Below are 14,646 nucleotides of genomic sequence, written 5' to 3'. Positions count from 1 at the left end.
TATTAAATAAATTAATGATTGAAACTGGGCATGGTGGCACAGGTCAGTAATCCTAGAACTCAGGAGGCTGAGGCAGGAGGATTCCAAGTTTGAGGTTAGCCTAGCCTATTTACCAAGACTCTGTCTCAAAAAAAAACTAATTAGTTAATGATTGATATAGTCTAGTATTACAAATTTGTTAATGTATCTGACTCTCCATCCAATTAGAAATTCATTGAAGTCAAAGACAATTTCTGAGTTTTTGTTGAGTAAATGATTTATTGATTGGTGACTATCTTATCTATCCACACTTTTAACACCTGTGTGTTAAATAAACTCTTGGCATATGAATGCCCTTAAGGTCTCAGTAATTTTGTTACAGTGACTCTAGACCAAAATAGATACTTAACAGTTCCGTTTAAGTAGCTAGAGACATGAATTAAAATCTTGGCTTTAACTTGTTACCAATTGTGTGACCATAACAATCCAAGTCAAACCTTTCTGAGCCTTGGTTTCTTTACCTTTAAAAATATAGGTAATAACACCCTTTCACAGTTTCTGTGGAGATGAAATCAGATATAGCAGCTCTAAGCATAGTTCCTGATGTAGAAGACTAAAGTAAATGACAGTTCTTGTCCATGATGCCAAATTCTGAGCCATTTTCCTTTAATCCTCTGCAGATAACTGCCTGGACACCTGTTTACTTTGATTGCCATATTCAAATATGTTCCGAACCTTTGCCTTTGTTAGAAGACTCACCCAATTTCCCTCTATAGAGAAGCCGTATCTTTCTCCAAATAATAGAAAATAGTCAAGTACCCTTGAAAATTTCCTTATATCATTCATTAATAATTCACTAATATCAATATTATTAATCATGTATTAATATTAGCAATAATATATCCATATTAGACCAAGACTCTCAAAAGCTCAGAAATAAGAGCTTTTTTCTATTGACTTCTACCTTAGAATCCCTTTCTGGCCATAATACTAAGATTTAGCTTAAATAGTGGAAAGACAATGGGATAATAAAGGAAATTTTACTTTTTCTTTCCCCTTCTGCTTCTGTTTCCTTATCAGAAGGAAATGTGGTTTAATGTGCTTATAATGGGACACCTACTAAATTTGGTTACTACTACTAACTTCCACTGTCTTTACCCATAGAAGTAACCCCACAATGTCACATAATTTTTCCAGCAGAAACTTGATTCCTTTTGTCTCCATAAAAGAATTTCTAAAGACAATGTCAATTATCAGTTTCATTTATTGAGCAGTTAACTTTGTTCTGTGAAGCCCTTTTGAAAAATGTACTTTTCTTAGGATAGACAATATGGCGGATCTTATAGGAGACCATCAAGTTGAACAAATCCTAATTCAAATTCTGGCTCTATCACTTATTAAGTTTGTTCATTGAATTATGAAGTTATCTCCCTGTGCCTCTGCTTTTTTATCAGTAAAACAAAGATAATGATAAGAATTTAAAATAAGACAATAAAAACAAGATTATCTTTCAGATCATTAACAGAGATAATATAGATAAAATGTATAGCATAGCACAGTAGCAGACATGGAGTATGTCCCATAACTGATGGTTATCATCATCATTGTCATCATTACCATCTTGCTTATAAAGATAAGGTAGTCCCACAGGATCAGTGCAAATCTATCACTCTTACTTGAGTACTGCCATCTTCCTAGGTAGAGAGTCACAGAACCCTAGAAATGAGATGTGATCTCATGATTAGTTGCTAAGTTTATTTTTTTATGTCACTAAGATTCTTTTTAATTCACAACAGAAATTTTTGGTCAGGGTCAAAACTTATGGCTCAGTTGAACAATAGCTACCATGAAGAATTCTGGTAACAATTTTGTAATACAAATTTGAAAGTATGATCTATACAAACAAATGGCTTGAGGATATAAGGGGGAAAAGTAAAGCCCTTATATATTAACATTCTGTGCTTGTATTTGGTTTGCTTTTTTTGTGTCTCTGTTTAATTTTTGGTTTTGACTAATATAAAATTCCTATGTTTGTATTGGGTGCTATAAAAATACTTTTTAAATTTTTTTCACATGAATAAGCTACTTTTACATTCATAGATAGTACTAGGCAGAAATTAACACTAATTACTATTACCTATTACCTTCATGTACTGAATAAGGTCAAGGGGTATATTAACTTGCCCAAGGTAACTTGACTCATAAATGATAAAGCAGTAAAAGGATGACAATATGACAACTTATAACTAAAATTTTGATAATTCAACATATTGTATGCCCTTCAAATTACTGTTTTGAGAAATAGTGTTTTATAAATTTCTCTAAAGATATATAGGGGCTTTTATTCTCTATTTTGTCATCTTCAGATTTTACCATGTTATTATGCTGAACTTTGAAATTATTTTCAAAATTCATAAAAATTCATGAAGGTTTCTTTCTTCAGTCTCAGGATTTTCATCAACATCACACTCTTTCTGATCCTTCTTTAAGTCTGAGTCTTCATTTTATGTCTCTAATGCCCCTCACCACTCTGGGGAGAGGTAACCACAGAATTGGAACCCAGGAGACTCATCCCCAATGTTTGGTCTAATTGTCAGTGTGAGCCTAGGCCTGAACTGGGTCCCAGAATCTGCCTCTAGACATGAAAAGGTTGGACTAAATGATCTTTCAGTCTTCTTCTATTAAAATATTCTTTTTCCAAAAAATTAACAAGTTCTAGATATATGCTGGGTTTCATAGGCGTATATTTCCACACAAACCTAACCATGCCCTAGAAAAAATCCAAAATCAAGAATTTAAGAGTTAAAAAAAAATGGATGTATTTCTCTGAAATACTCAAACCTGAGCCTGTGAGCCTGTCACCATGGGAATATACAAAATTACAGTAAGAATTTCTGTCTATTCATTATACCAACCAATTACTTATTAGGCAGGTCTTTTTAAATTTCTGATGATTTGTCCAAATATATTCTTTCTCTTATTTAACAAAATATCTCCATATTTCTTAGGTTAATGTTCTAAGCTAACAAGATGCTAAGAAATGAAAACTCTTCTTTGAACCTGAATTAACATAAAGTATTTTTAAAAGGAGACATAATGATGGTTGCCAAGCATAAACTTTTATTACTACTTACCTTTGAACAGAGTCAAGGCATTTTTCTGTCTAGAAGAAAGTGAATTCAGTATTTTGTCTTCCCTAATTTTCTTACTATCTGGTTAACTGGAAATAATGATTTGAATTTTACAAGTTTAAAATTCTTGGGGTTTTTACATGCTCATTTATTATTATGAAGTTATACTCTTGTACCATTATCATTCATTACACTCAGTGAGTGGATATAAGATAGTTAGCAGAATAGATTGGTCATGAGGGAAAATGGTAGGAAGAGCAGGACTTAGAGAATCTAACAGTGCATTAATGTGGCTACAAGGGATGGGAAAAAAATCTAGCTGGTCAATGTTATACTTCCCTCTTAGCGCTCTCATAGTACAACCCTTAGAATTCTTCAGTGTGTATGTGTCATGGACTAGTCAGAATCATACTGCCGTATAGACTTGTCATAATTCAGTGATGGGTTAAGATGAATTATATTTCAACTTCCTAACTAGACTAGATTTCCAGGGGGCCACATTTTGTCTTTCTTTGGAAACTCCACGGTTCTTTGCACAGTGTCTGGCAAACAAACAACATTCAAAAATCGGTTTGATGAAGAAATAGACTTACTTAAATTAGAAAAAAAAACTAGTGCTCAACGTAGAAATACATATGGTTTATTGTTTCTGATGCCCCATGGAGGATTAAATCCTAAAGCCACATCTTTGAATCTGAGCCAAATAGCGATATTGCCATCTTGGTTAACCACTGTTTAAATGTTTACTTTCCTTGTCCTGTATTATTATATCTCTCAGGATTCTTTTGTTCATCCAGCTAATGAAATGAGGATTGGGGAACTTCATCCTTCATTAGCTGAGACCCCTCTGTACCCACCCAAACTTGTTCTGCTAGGGAAGGACAAAAAAGGTAACATTGTGAAGCTGATGTGGAAAATATGCTGCTAATGCATGTGCATGATGAATCACCAGTCATAAGCTACGATGTACCATAGTCTACAAAAGTACTTTACAAATATGTATTTCTAACACTCATCAATATCAAATCTGTTTTTCGTACTTACTTTTCTGTTTGCAATTGTCAGTGTTCATAGCTTTGTAATATGTTTCCTCTTTAAATTTCAGAATCAACTGATGAGTCTGAAGTTGACAAAACTCACTGTCTGAATAACAGCGTTTCCTCAGGCACTTACTCAGACTACTCGCCTTCTCAGGCTTCTTCAGGATCCTCTAACACCCGGGTTAAAATGGGGTCCTTGCAGACAACAACTAAAGATGCAGTTCATAATTCTTTGTGGGGTAACAGGTGTGTTTAGAATTCCCACTTTTCTGTTCCCAAATGCTTACTTTCAGCAACTTTTTGAAAAATAAAATCTTCTTAATTTTGCAATTGTGTTCAACACATGAGTGGCATAGAAGACAGAGGGGCAGGTAAGCAAATATAGTTCCCCTGGGACTTCCAAGAGCAAACAAATCCACCTTACAGAACGATGCCATTGACTAAGGAAAACAGGATGATACGATAGAAACAAAAAATTTAAAGTCAAAAATGTGTTCGACTAACACATGTTTATGAAGCGTGGGAGCATTTCACCATCCAAAATGCATTTAAAGCATTTGTGTGCCTGGCACAAAGTTGTCATTATTGTTGTTGTCACCAGTATCATTTCATCACCACCTGAAGTCAGGATGTATGTAATCTTTCCAAATGCCTCCTCCTCTATATTAGTCCTGTTTTTCAAATTAAAAAAAAAAAGCCACATATCATAATAAAAGCACACAGCACGACAATATTTGTCCTGTTCTTATTTCTTTGTTTCATAATTTATTGTTATATTTTACAGTGAATGAGCAAATAAAAACTGTCATGTGATATAGGTAATCAATAACTTTTATTCATATTTTACTGATACTATTGTCCCTCTTGCTAATGTCTTTTTTAGTAATTCATGATTATTTCTATCCATCAATGTCCATGATAAAAATAATCTTAACTCTTTAAGTTTATAAAGTCATTATTATTATGTGAGCTGAGATTAATTTAAGTACTTTTGGAAGATGTCTTCCAAATGTTCTTTTTTCCAATTAAGAGAAGCACACTAACACTTCTCCCTCACTTATAAAGCACATAAACATATGTATATATACACATATATAATTTGATATTATCTGAATTATTAGTAACAATTATTATTGGCAAATGCTTTGGGATAAAAATAGGAAAATGAGCATATGCTACAGATATGCTAGAGCTGGTCACTGGGAAAAATATGCCAGTGACCTAAAGTCATGATGTGATTTACATTCTAGAAAAAAAGACACCTCAGTATGCCCTTAATGTAGCATGTAGTATCTGTAGACCTGGCTGTATTTGAAGACATTTTAATTCAATAGAAATACCAAGCATTTTTAAGAAAAATTACTCTCAACCAATAGTCGGGAAATGTACTGAATCAAAATCTCCAGGAATGAGTATTAGGAATCATGTGACCCTAATTAACAGTCAGGTTTCAGGACTATTTCTGAGGCTTATGTATTTCATTCATTCATTCATTCATTCATTCAACAAACGCTATGTGCCAGGCACTATTTTGAGCCTGAAGAGAAAAAGATCTCGGTCCTCATAAGTTTGCATCCTAGCAGAGTACACAAGATGGTGTACAATAAACATAATAGGTAAGTAAATTTTACTGGCAATAATCACCAGGGAGAAAGAAAAAAATCAGAGTAAAGAAGTAGATTTGGGGGGCAGCAAGTGAAATAATTCTCTCTTGATCATAAGTCAGGTGAAGATAAGTGATCAGCTAAGCAAAGAATAGTTGCCTTCTTTGTTGCTTGTTCTTTCTGGCAAAGACTAACTCTTCCTCATGTTCAAGTTTCTTCTTCCCATTGTGTTCACAGGATTGCACAATCTTACCCACAGCCTCTTGATGCAAAGCCATTACTCAGCCAGCGGGAGGCTGTTCCCCCCGGGAATCTACCCCAGCGTCCTGACCGGCTGCCAATGAGTGATGCTTTCACTGACAACTGGACTGACAGCTCACACTATGACAACACAGGGTTTGTTGCTGAGGAAACCACAGGCGAGAATGCCAACAATCCTCTCTTAAGTTCCAAGTCCAGAAGTACATCTTCTCATGGATCTTGTCATGGACGCAGGCCTTTGATCAGACAGGATAGGATTGTTGGTGTTCCCCTGGAACTTGAGCAGTCTACACACAGACACACTCCAGAAACAGAAGTGCCTCCTTCCAATCCTTGGCAGAATTGGACCAGAACCCCTAGTCCATTTGAAGACAGGACTGCTTTTCCTTCCAAATTAGAGACAACCCCCACTACCAGCCCCTTGCCTGAAAGGAAAGAACATATAAAAGAATCAGCTGAGATACCTGGTCCTTTTTCTCCAGGAGTACCATGGGAGTATCATGATTCCAACCCCAACAGGAGTCTTGGTAATGTCTTTTCTCAGATCCACTGCCGCCCAGATTCTAAAGGTGTTATCGCCATTAGCAAAAGCACAGAGAGGCTTTCTCCGTTAATGAAAGATATAAAGTCTAATAAATTCAAAAAGTCACAGAGTATCGATGAGATTGACATTGGTACCTACAAGGTATATAACATACCATTAGAAAACTATGCTTCTGGGAGTGATCACTTAGGAAGCCATGAACGACCAGATAAAATGTTGGGACCAGACCATGGCATGTCCAGCATGTCTCGAAGCCAGTCAGTCCCCATGCTGGATGACGAGATGCTCACTTATGGAAGTAGTAAAGTACCACAACAACAAAAGGCTTCTATGACAAAAAAGGTCTACCAATTTGACCAAAGCTTCAATCCTCAAGGAGCAGTGGAAGTGAAAGCTGAAAAGAGGATGGCACCCCCTTTCCAACACAATTCTGAGTATGTGCAGCAGCCCGGCAAAAACATCACCAAGGATTTGGTTAGTCCTAGAGCCTACAGAGGATACCCACCAATGGAGCAAATGTTTTCATTCTCCCAGCCATCTGTGAATGAGGATGCTGTGGTGAATGCCCAGTTTGCCAGCCAAGGGTCCAGGGCAGGCTTCTTAAGAAGAGCTGACTCCCTGGCGAGCTCCACAGAGATGGCCATGTTTAGAAGGGTCAGTGAGCCTCACGAGCTGCCTCCGAGCGATAGGTACGGCCGACCTGCATATAGGGGAGGGCTTGATCGCCAAAGCAGCGTTTCAGTGACTGAGTCCCAGTTCCTGAAGAGGAATGGCAGGTATGAAGACGAACACCCTTCATATCAAGAAGTGAAAGCGCAGGCGGGAAGTTTTCCAGTTAAAAACCTTACCCAGAGGAGGCCATTGTCGGCAAGAAGCTACAGTACAGAGAGTTACGGTGCCTCCCAAACCAGGCCAGTTTCAGCTAGGCCTACTATGGCAGCTCTTTTGGAAAAAATACCATCTGACTATAACTTGGGTAACTATGGTGACAAGCCATCAGATAACAGTGATATAAAGACGAGGCCTACTTCTGTGAAGGGAGAGGAGAGCTGTGGTAAAATGCCTGCAGACTGGAGACAACAGCTGCTTAGACATATAGAAGCTAGAAGGTTAGACAGGGTATGTTTGGCATTTCTCTGTAAGAATCTCTCTCCTGCCTTCAGTTTTCCTTTAACGGCACTTCTAAGCACATGTAATGAAGCATGACCTACATGAATGAGTAGATGATTAGCACTTTATTTTTTTATATTGTGGGGGAAATTGATCACAATAGATTTTCATGGCTTATTGCTTAATGCTGTCTGAGAATCTGTAAGCTGCAGGTGAATTATTTATCAAATCTAACCTAAATACTGTTAATAAGAGGGAATTTGACTCTATTATATGCAATGGTGCTTCAGTTGCCTCCTAGACATTAAGGCAAGGCAAAATGCCTCTCCTAGGGCACAAACTGTCTCTAATGACCTAAAGAGTATAATTTTATTGAATCTATAAGAAGTGAGTATTTCACCCTTTGCGGCATTGACTCACTTACATTAAATTCAGGCCTAATTTCTTTATAAAATTTTCACATAGTCACTGCTATGGGACTACTGAAGTCATTACTTCCAATAAGCAATAATCTTCCCAGAAAGAAACAGAAAAATAAAATAAGCTGAGATTAAATGCCTTCCTACACACGATTTTATTTAATAAAAAAATCTGCCAGTTAGAATATTCGATTTTATAGAGGTAAACGTTTAAATTTTAATCATACTACAGACAACAAAAATAGATGATGTCTTTACAAAGACTACAAATGTACAAATTGGTGTGTATCTTGTAGCAGAAAAAGGAAATTAACCCCAAATCAATCCTAATCCAGTTAAAAATTGAGTCATAATAAAGTGTGGAATGCACAGTGAATAGAGGGTTTTAAAAAAAAAAAGTATAAAGGCTAGAATTACTTTTTTGTTGCCAGTTCAAATCTTTTTAAGAGAAATCTGTTGTTTCATTGTCAAGAATGATTATCAATTTGCCATCATCATTCAGTGTACATTGTGGCTTTAGTGCAGAGGGCTTTCTGTGCTCTGTGTTCATATTAGAGTCTTTAAGAGCCTTATTATGAAAATGGGGCTTTTTGTTCTTATTTTCTAGGATTAAATGCTCTGGGTAAATTGGAGATATGCTATCAGAATGTTTTACCCCATAGTTTTATTATTTTATTTAGTGTCCTACTGAAAGCACAGGTCACTTCATTCATTATGTATTTCTTTAATATTGAATTTTGTGTTTTCAGGTTTACTCTTTAAATAATTATATTATTTGTAGGTCGTGTCTACATGACAAGAAAACAATTTTCTAGGGAATGACTGAACTAATAAATGTGGGTATGGATGTTAGTTTCTTAATGTGGAAATTGGTTCTGCCTTGCAAAATATTTCATCAGAATGTCTGTTTCAAATAGGTGTGCTCAGTCCCATTGAAGGGAGCCTCATCAAAGCCTCATGACTGGCTGTCAGTGGGAGACACCTGGTCGGTTGTCACCATGCCTTACCTCAAGTTATATCTCCATGTAGACAGATAACTTGGAGGGCGAAAATATTTGGGGCCAAATAATACAGTACAGTTTGGGAACTCTGGCCTCGTGTAGACACGACCATACGTAACAGGGTAAGATGAACTAGTCAAGAAAGGTTATAAGAAGCTTTTTGGAGCATATGTACAATGACTAGTAATTTGAGGCAGCAGAAGAGTGAGTGAATACAAAGCATGAAAATGAAAAGATAAAGGTCTAAGCATTTGGTATCATCATTTATTTACTGATATCCCATATAAGTGGTTCCTCTCCTTTGAGCCAAGCTACTGAAAAGTAGGTGACTCATCTAGATGGAGCAAGAATTTTAGAGGGTTGGGAATATAGTGATGGGGATGGGGTTGGAATCAACAAAATCTGGAGGCCCTGCCTGCCTACAGGTGACTAAAAGTGAATTCATATGTATTTTTTGTTGTGATGACACCTCCCTTTTTAGTTGATATCAACATTTCCCATCTTTGTTTATAATTCCCTGGGCCTATCTTTAATTTTTCAGAGCAATTTCAATGTATAGTCAATAGTTTATGATTTCATTCAAAGAAATTAAATTGCCTTAGCATATTACTTTAAGATGTCAGATCTGGAAGCTCTTTTGTTTTCTCCAAGTAACTTTTTTTCCCCTTTCAGTTGAGTTACTGAGCAATTCAGTCTCTCTCTTACTTAAAACTTCCCAGCTACTCAGCAAGATGAATTCAGGGTACCAAAGCACAGGTTTGTAAACCTGATTTTAACACAACTGTGCTACTTCACATTCCTCTTAAGTCAGACTGCACCAGAGACATGGTCTGCTTCTTTCTCATTGAAACTTAGTTGAGCCATTTGAATGCTGAAAATCAAATAGCTATAATAGCAACTAAAGATCTTTGTGATTCAATGTAAAAGACAATTGCCCAAAGGTCTAGACATAGGGTAAGTTTAACAGTACAATGCAATGTTGGCAAAAAATCGCAGTGTTAACCTTGTAAAGACAGCTCCAACTAGTGCACTACATACATAAAAGATGCTGTATTCTCCTTTAGTATAGCCACAAAGCTTGTGCTTCCACTACAGACCCCCACTGTGACAGAGTATTTAAAACATGAAACCAAATGTCTGAGACTGCTACTCTTCTAGAAGAGCTAAAAAACACTAGACTGCAATAATCTAAACCCTAAGGAGTCATCCCAGTGCCAGATCCAGATGTCTAAACGTCTTTTTCACTTTCAGCATGGTGACAACGAGAAATGTCTGTATGAAATAATCATGAATACATAAGAAATATGATTGATAGATAAGCACGTTATCAGGAGTATAATAATCCCTTCATACAACACAATAAAATGACAGTAAAAATCATTACTCTACAAATTATGCTCTCAAAATAGAGTAGCTGCCTGCTGTTAATGCTTAATAATATTCAGTTAAGAAAAATTATGCCAAGTCAACTTCTGTGGATTTTGTTTTCCAAAATAAGAGAATCACATAAAGTAGCAAATGCTATCAGTAGGATGAAGTTTCAATGATAGGAAATCTAAAATATTTTAACCTGTCTATAAAGTCCCATAGAAAAAAATTATCTCTCAGTAACATGGGATAGTTTTAGATGTACCTGTTGAAGAGTAAGCACAATGTAAATATCACCAGTGTTATACAGGTATTTAAGTATACTAGATAAATAGCATTAGCAATTCACAAATTATAATTACTTTAATATCATTGTGAAACTTCTGTGGTTTAAAAATGTAATTTTTAAGAAAAATTAAAATATTCAAATATACATATAACTTATTGGGTATTATAGCTGAATTGATAAGTAAATTCAATCAAACCAGTGGGTCAGATTGAGTGAATTTGTGACCAACTGTTTTTCTGAGTTGCTGTAATTATGCCTATAGACTCAGTGATAAACAAGAGTAATTTTGGCCTTAACATTGCAATGTATTAGCTTTAGGCAGAATTAGAAGTTAATATTTGATTTTCATATATGATGATCTCACAATGTGAAAGAGACTATGTGATTTGTAGCTGATAAAATTTAAATAATACTTCCTTATTGGAATTTCTAAAATTAAAAGACTATCACAGATGAACAATACTTGTCCAAAGTCACTAAACTATGATATACAAATAGATTTTATGCCTTTGAGTTAGCAGTAAGTGTAAAACAGAATGTATCTTCTCTGCTTTTTTGTCTTTTCTGTAGTTTTTGGATGGTACTCATTATGTGCCTAACTAACACTGTTTACTGTATGCTTTTGTCTGATCAAGTGCATGTTTAAAAAGAGAGTTACTGTTTGCCCGCTTAAAGTTAAATGTTATAAATTTAAACATGTTCATGTAATAATTGGTTTGTTGAGCATGTGTTCACATCCTGTCACGTGATTATTTCCTCTACTCAGAATGCTGCTTACAAACACAACACAGTTAACCTTGGCATGCTGCCCTATGGAGGTATTTCAGCAATGCATGCAGGCAGAAGCATGACTTTAAACTTGCAGACTAAGTCTAAATTTGATCATCAAGAACTACCTCTTCAGAAAGTAAGTATGGACTGCCCTACATGTGTCAGCATACCAAAGCCAATTAATGTTATTTGTTCATTTAATGTATTTAGGCTATACATACAACCCTGCTTATTATAGGCTCTCATGAGTCCAAAAAGCACAAGGGGAAATAATGTAGAGCCTGAATTCTTAGCTGCTAAATGTGTATTTGTAGCTATACTGATTATCAGGTTTGCTTTTTGGATTGAGCTTTGCTTTTTGGATTGAGCAGGTACATGGCTATTTGTGTTGCTTTAAGGCTCATTTTTCTTATTATTCACTTTTTCTATTTGTTTTTCTTTCTTTTGTGTTTACATATTTATTTTTTACTTTTTTGGAGATAGCCCTGTCTTTCCTTGATGATGCATTCTGAGAACAAAACAGGAAATTATTGGATTTCAGTTGCCTCCTTGGAAAAGGCATTGAAACTTAAGTTAGAATGGAAATTAAATGGTTGGCACTTTTAACAGCTTTTTCAGTCTACTTTCTTTGTGGGAAATATAATGCAGAAGTAAAAGATGAGAAACAAGTTTGCAGCTTAGCAAGCAATTGTTACTCTTCCTACGTTAATGAAAAAGTAGCAAGTTCACATTTTTAAATGAAAATGTAGGCATGGTTAAATGGGAAATTTATTGTAAGAGGAAATATTTCCATTGTCAAAGAAACATTTCTGCTTGTTTTATTAAGGCAAAATTTGTAATGCCCATTATACCTATTTAAATTGATTTATGCTTTCTCTCTTACTACATCTCAAGAGACTAATGAGTCATTTTCATACTACATGTCATTATGGCTATTCCTGTATTCCATATACTGATTAGCCTAGTAATTTTGTAAAAAAAATGCAGAATAGGGATAACAGAATGATAGTAACCTACAAATATTTCTTACTTCTCAATAAAATTAAAGAACATCCCAGAAAAATGAGGGTCAAAGATCTCAAATTCATGTTTTATTGTCAAATTAGTGTGTAATAACATTTCCTAACTCCAGAGAGTTTGATGTCTACTTTGAGTACATAACAAATCAGAAAGACTTTTTATCTACATCTTTTTCGTCATTCAACACCTCTTAAGAAACAAAACAGAACAAAAAACCACACCGAAAAAAGTCGACTACAGTTTTACTTGTCCTCAGTCTCCTGTCATGACCAGAAGTTTTCTAATACCTTTCTCTCTAGGGGAAAAAAAAGTCTTTGCTTTATGGTATTTGCTAATGTCAGCAATATAGATTCACTAGGGCTGATTTCATTGTACTAACTTAACATCACTGAATTCAGAATTGAGACAACTCATCGCTTCTCGGCCTTTTGGCTAAGATCAAGTGCAGAATTGAGACAACTTGTGTACAGTTGGCATGACTATTTTACTTGAGTCCCTACTTAACAAAACCTACTCTTCACATCCTCTCAGATGCCCAAGGCTCTTCTCCTCTTTCCTAACAAAACAAATTTTCTTGAAATTTATGTTCATTAAGGAATAGATGAGATATTACAACTTAGGCAGGCACTTCTACTAGAGGGCTTGGGAATTGAATAGAAATCAATCCTTTAAACTAAAATAATGAATTTTCAAAAATCTGTTAGCAGATTAAAGAGATTTTGATATGATGGAAGCTATTACCTGAATTTCATGAAATTATATCAAATAGAAACTCCTTTTTTTGCCTAATTTGGGACCCTATTTTCTCTTCCACATAGATCTGAAAGTGGTAATGCACTTGAAATAGTGCTTCTGAATGTCTAAATTATTTTCCAGATATAAATTAGGTACATCTATGTTGCTGTATTAATTATCTGATGTGGTTTGGAGTGCCCAAGAATAGGTTCATTATCTATTACTGTAGTTTTAAGATGTTCTACAACAGAAGCAATGCAAAGTTGTATTTGGAGATTTTTCAACCATCCTGTTTTGGGCACAGAGATGACCTACAGGAATTCACTTTCAAAGGCACATGAAATTACAAACAAGAATAATTCAAGTATTGAAAGAGTTTGAAATAAATCACCATCAATTCTTTATTTCCTGGAAGAAGATGGAAAAGAAAGAAAAAAAAAGAAGAATGAGGAGAAGGACGAGGAGGAGGAAAATGAAGAAGGAGAAGAAGGAGTAAGAGGAGGAGAAAGGATGGAAGGAAGGAGAAAAGGAAAGGAAGAAGGAAGGAAAAGAGAAAGAAAGGAAAGAAAGAAACAAAGAAAGAGGCCAAGGGATGAAAAAGGCATACAAGGAGGGCAAGGGCAAATACTCCTTAAGTCAAAAGATTTTGTGATTAAAAAAACTTGACCTTGCATATAATAAATATGAAAAATTAGAAATATTAAAAACACATTACAAAATCTGGGAGAATCTTCCCTTTCCATTCACATAAATATTCATAAGTATTTTAACAATTGCCAGGATTCTATTCATTCATAGTTTTATGCTTGAATTGGTTTAATTAATTAATTAATCTGTTTAAGGATAGTCTCAGTGTGGTAGAGGAAATATGAAAAGGTGCTTCTCTTTCCTAGTTGCAAGAGGCAAGGTTTGATAAACAGAGATGATGATAGGATCTGATTGCAGCTCCTTCCTGTCCTCCAGGAAGGACACCACCCATACAAACGTGTGCTGCAAATCCATTTCAGTGCATAACTTCTAGAAGATTAAAACATTAATTTAGAGTCCTTGGGAAATTTCATTCACTCTTTCTGAGACTCTTCAGAATGATTTTCCATAACACCTAACTAGAGATGGCCAGTATTATCATGCAGGAAATTTATGAATAATAGAGGCAGCTCCAGAATTTTCTCCATAGGAATGATCAATTTTATTTACTAGAAATGTTTGTAAATTGGTGTTACCCTACATTTTACTATAATTTTTATGGATAGCAATCATTTAGAGGCTGCAAACTGCCTGAGACCTAATTGTTATTACCTTTGATGGCAAAAGTCATTATATGCATTTTTAAATTGAAGGAAAATGATTTTTTGCCTATCTCCTCTGTTAGCA

The 14,646-nt window shown here is 35.3% G+C and overlaps 1 protein-coding gene across 7 annotated transcripts in view; it reads left to right on the top strand.

Moving 5' to 3' along the window:
* The window catches only part of Lrrc7 (leucine rich repeat containing 7), a 509,113-nt gene that overhangs the window by 403,121 nt on the left and 91,346 nt on the right, over positions 1-14,646 (top strand). For 5 of the 7 annotated variants that reach the window (XM_074079777.1, XM_074079774.1, XM_074079771.1 and 2 more), the window contains 4 exons: positions 3,889-4,000; positions 4,216-4,396; positions 5,992-7,678; positions 11,513-11,653. In XM_074079777.1, coding sequence (XP_073935878.1) covers positions 3,889-4,000; positions 4,216-4,396; positions 5,992-7,678; positions 11,513-11,653 — 2,121 coding nt within the window. The remainder of the gene's footprint in view (positions 1-3,888; positions 4,001-4,215; positions 4,397-5,991; positions 7,679-11,512; positions 11,654-14,646) is intronic. The other 2 variants (XM_074079778.1, XM_074079773.1) reach the window with 1 other exon arrangement.

The sequence above is a fragment of the Castor canadensis genome, chromosome 7 (genome assembly GCF_047511655.1).
Source record: "Castor canadensis chromosome 7, mCasCan1.hap1v2, whole genome shotgun sequence".
In the NCBI taxonomy this organism is placed as follows: Eukaryota; Metazoa; Chordata; class Mammalia; order Rodentia; family Castoridae; genus Castor; species Castor canadensis.
Note: the sequence above shows the minus strand (reverse complement) of the source record. Positions and strands in the feature narration are given on the sequence as shown.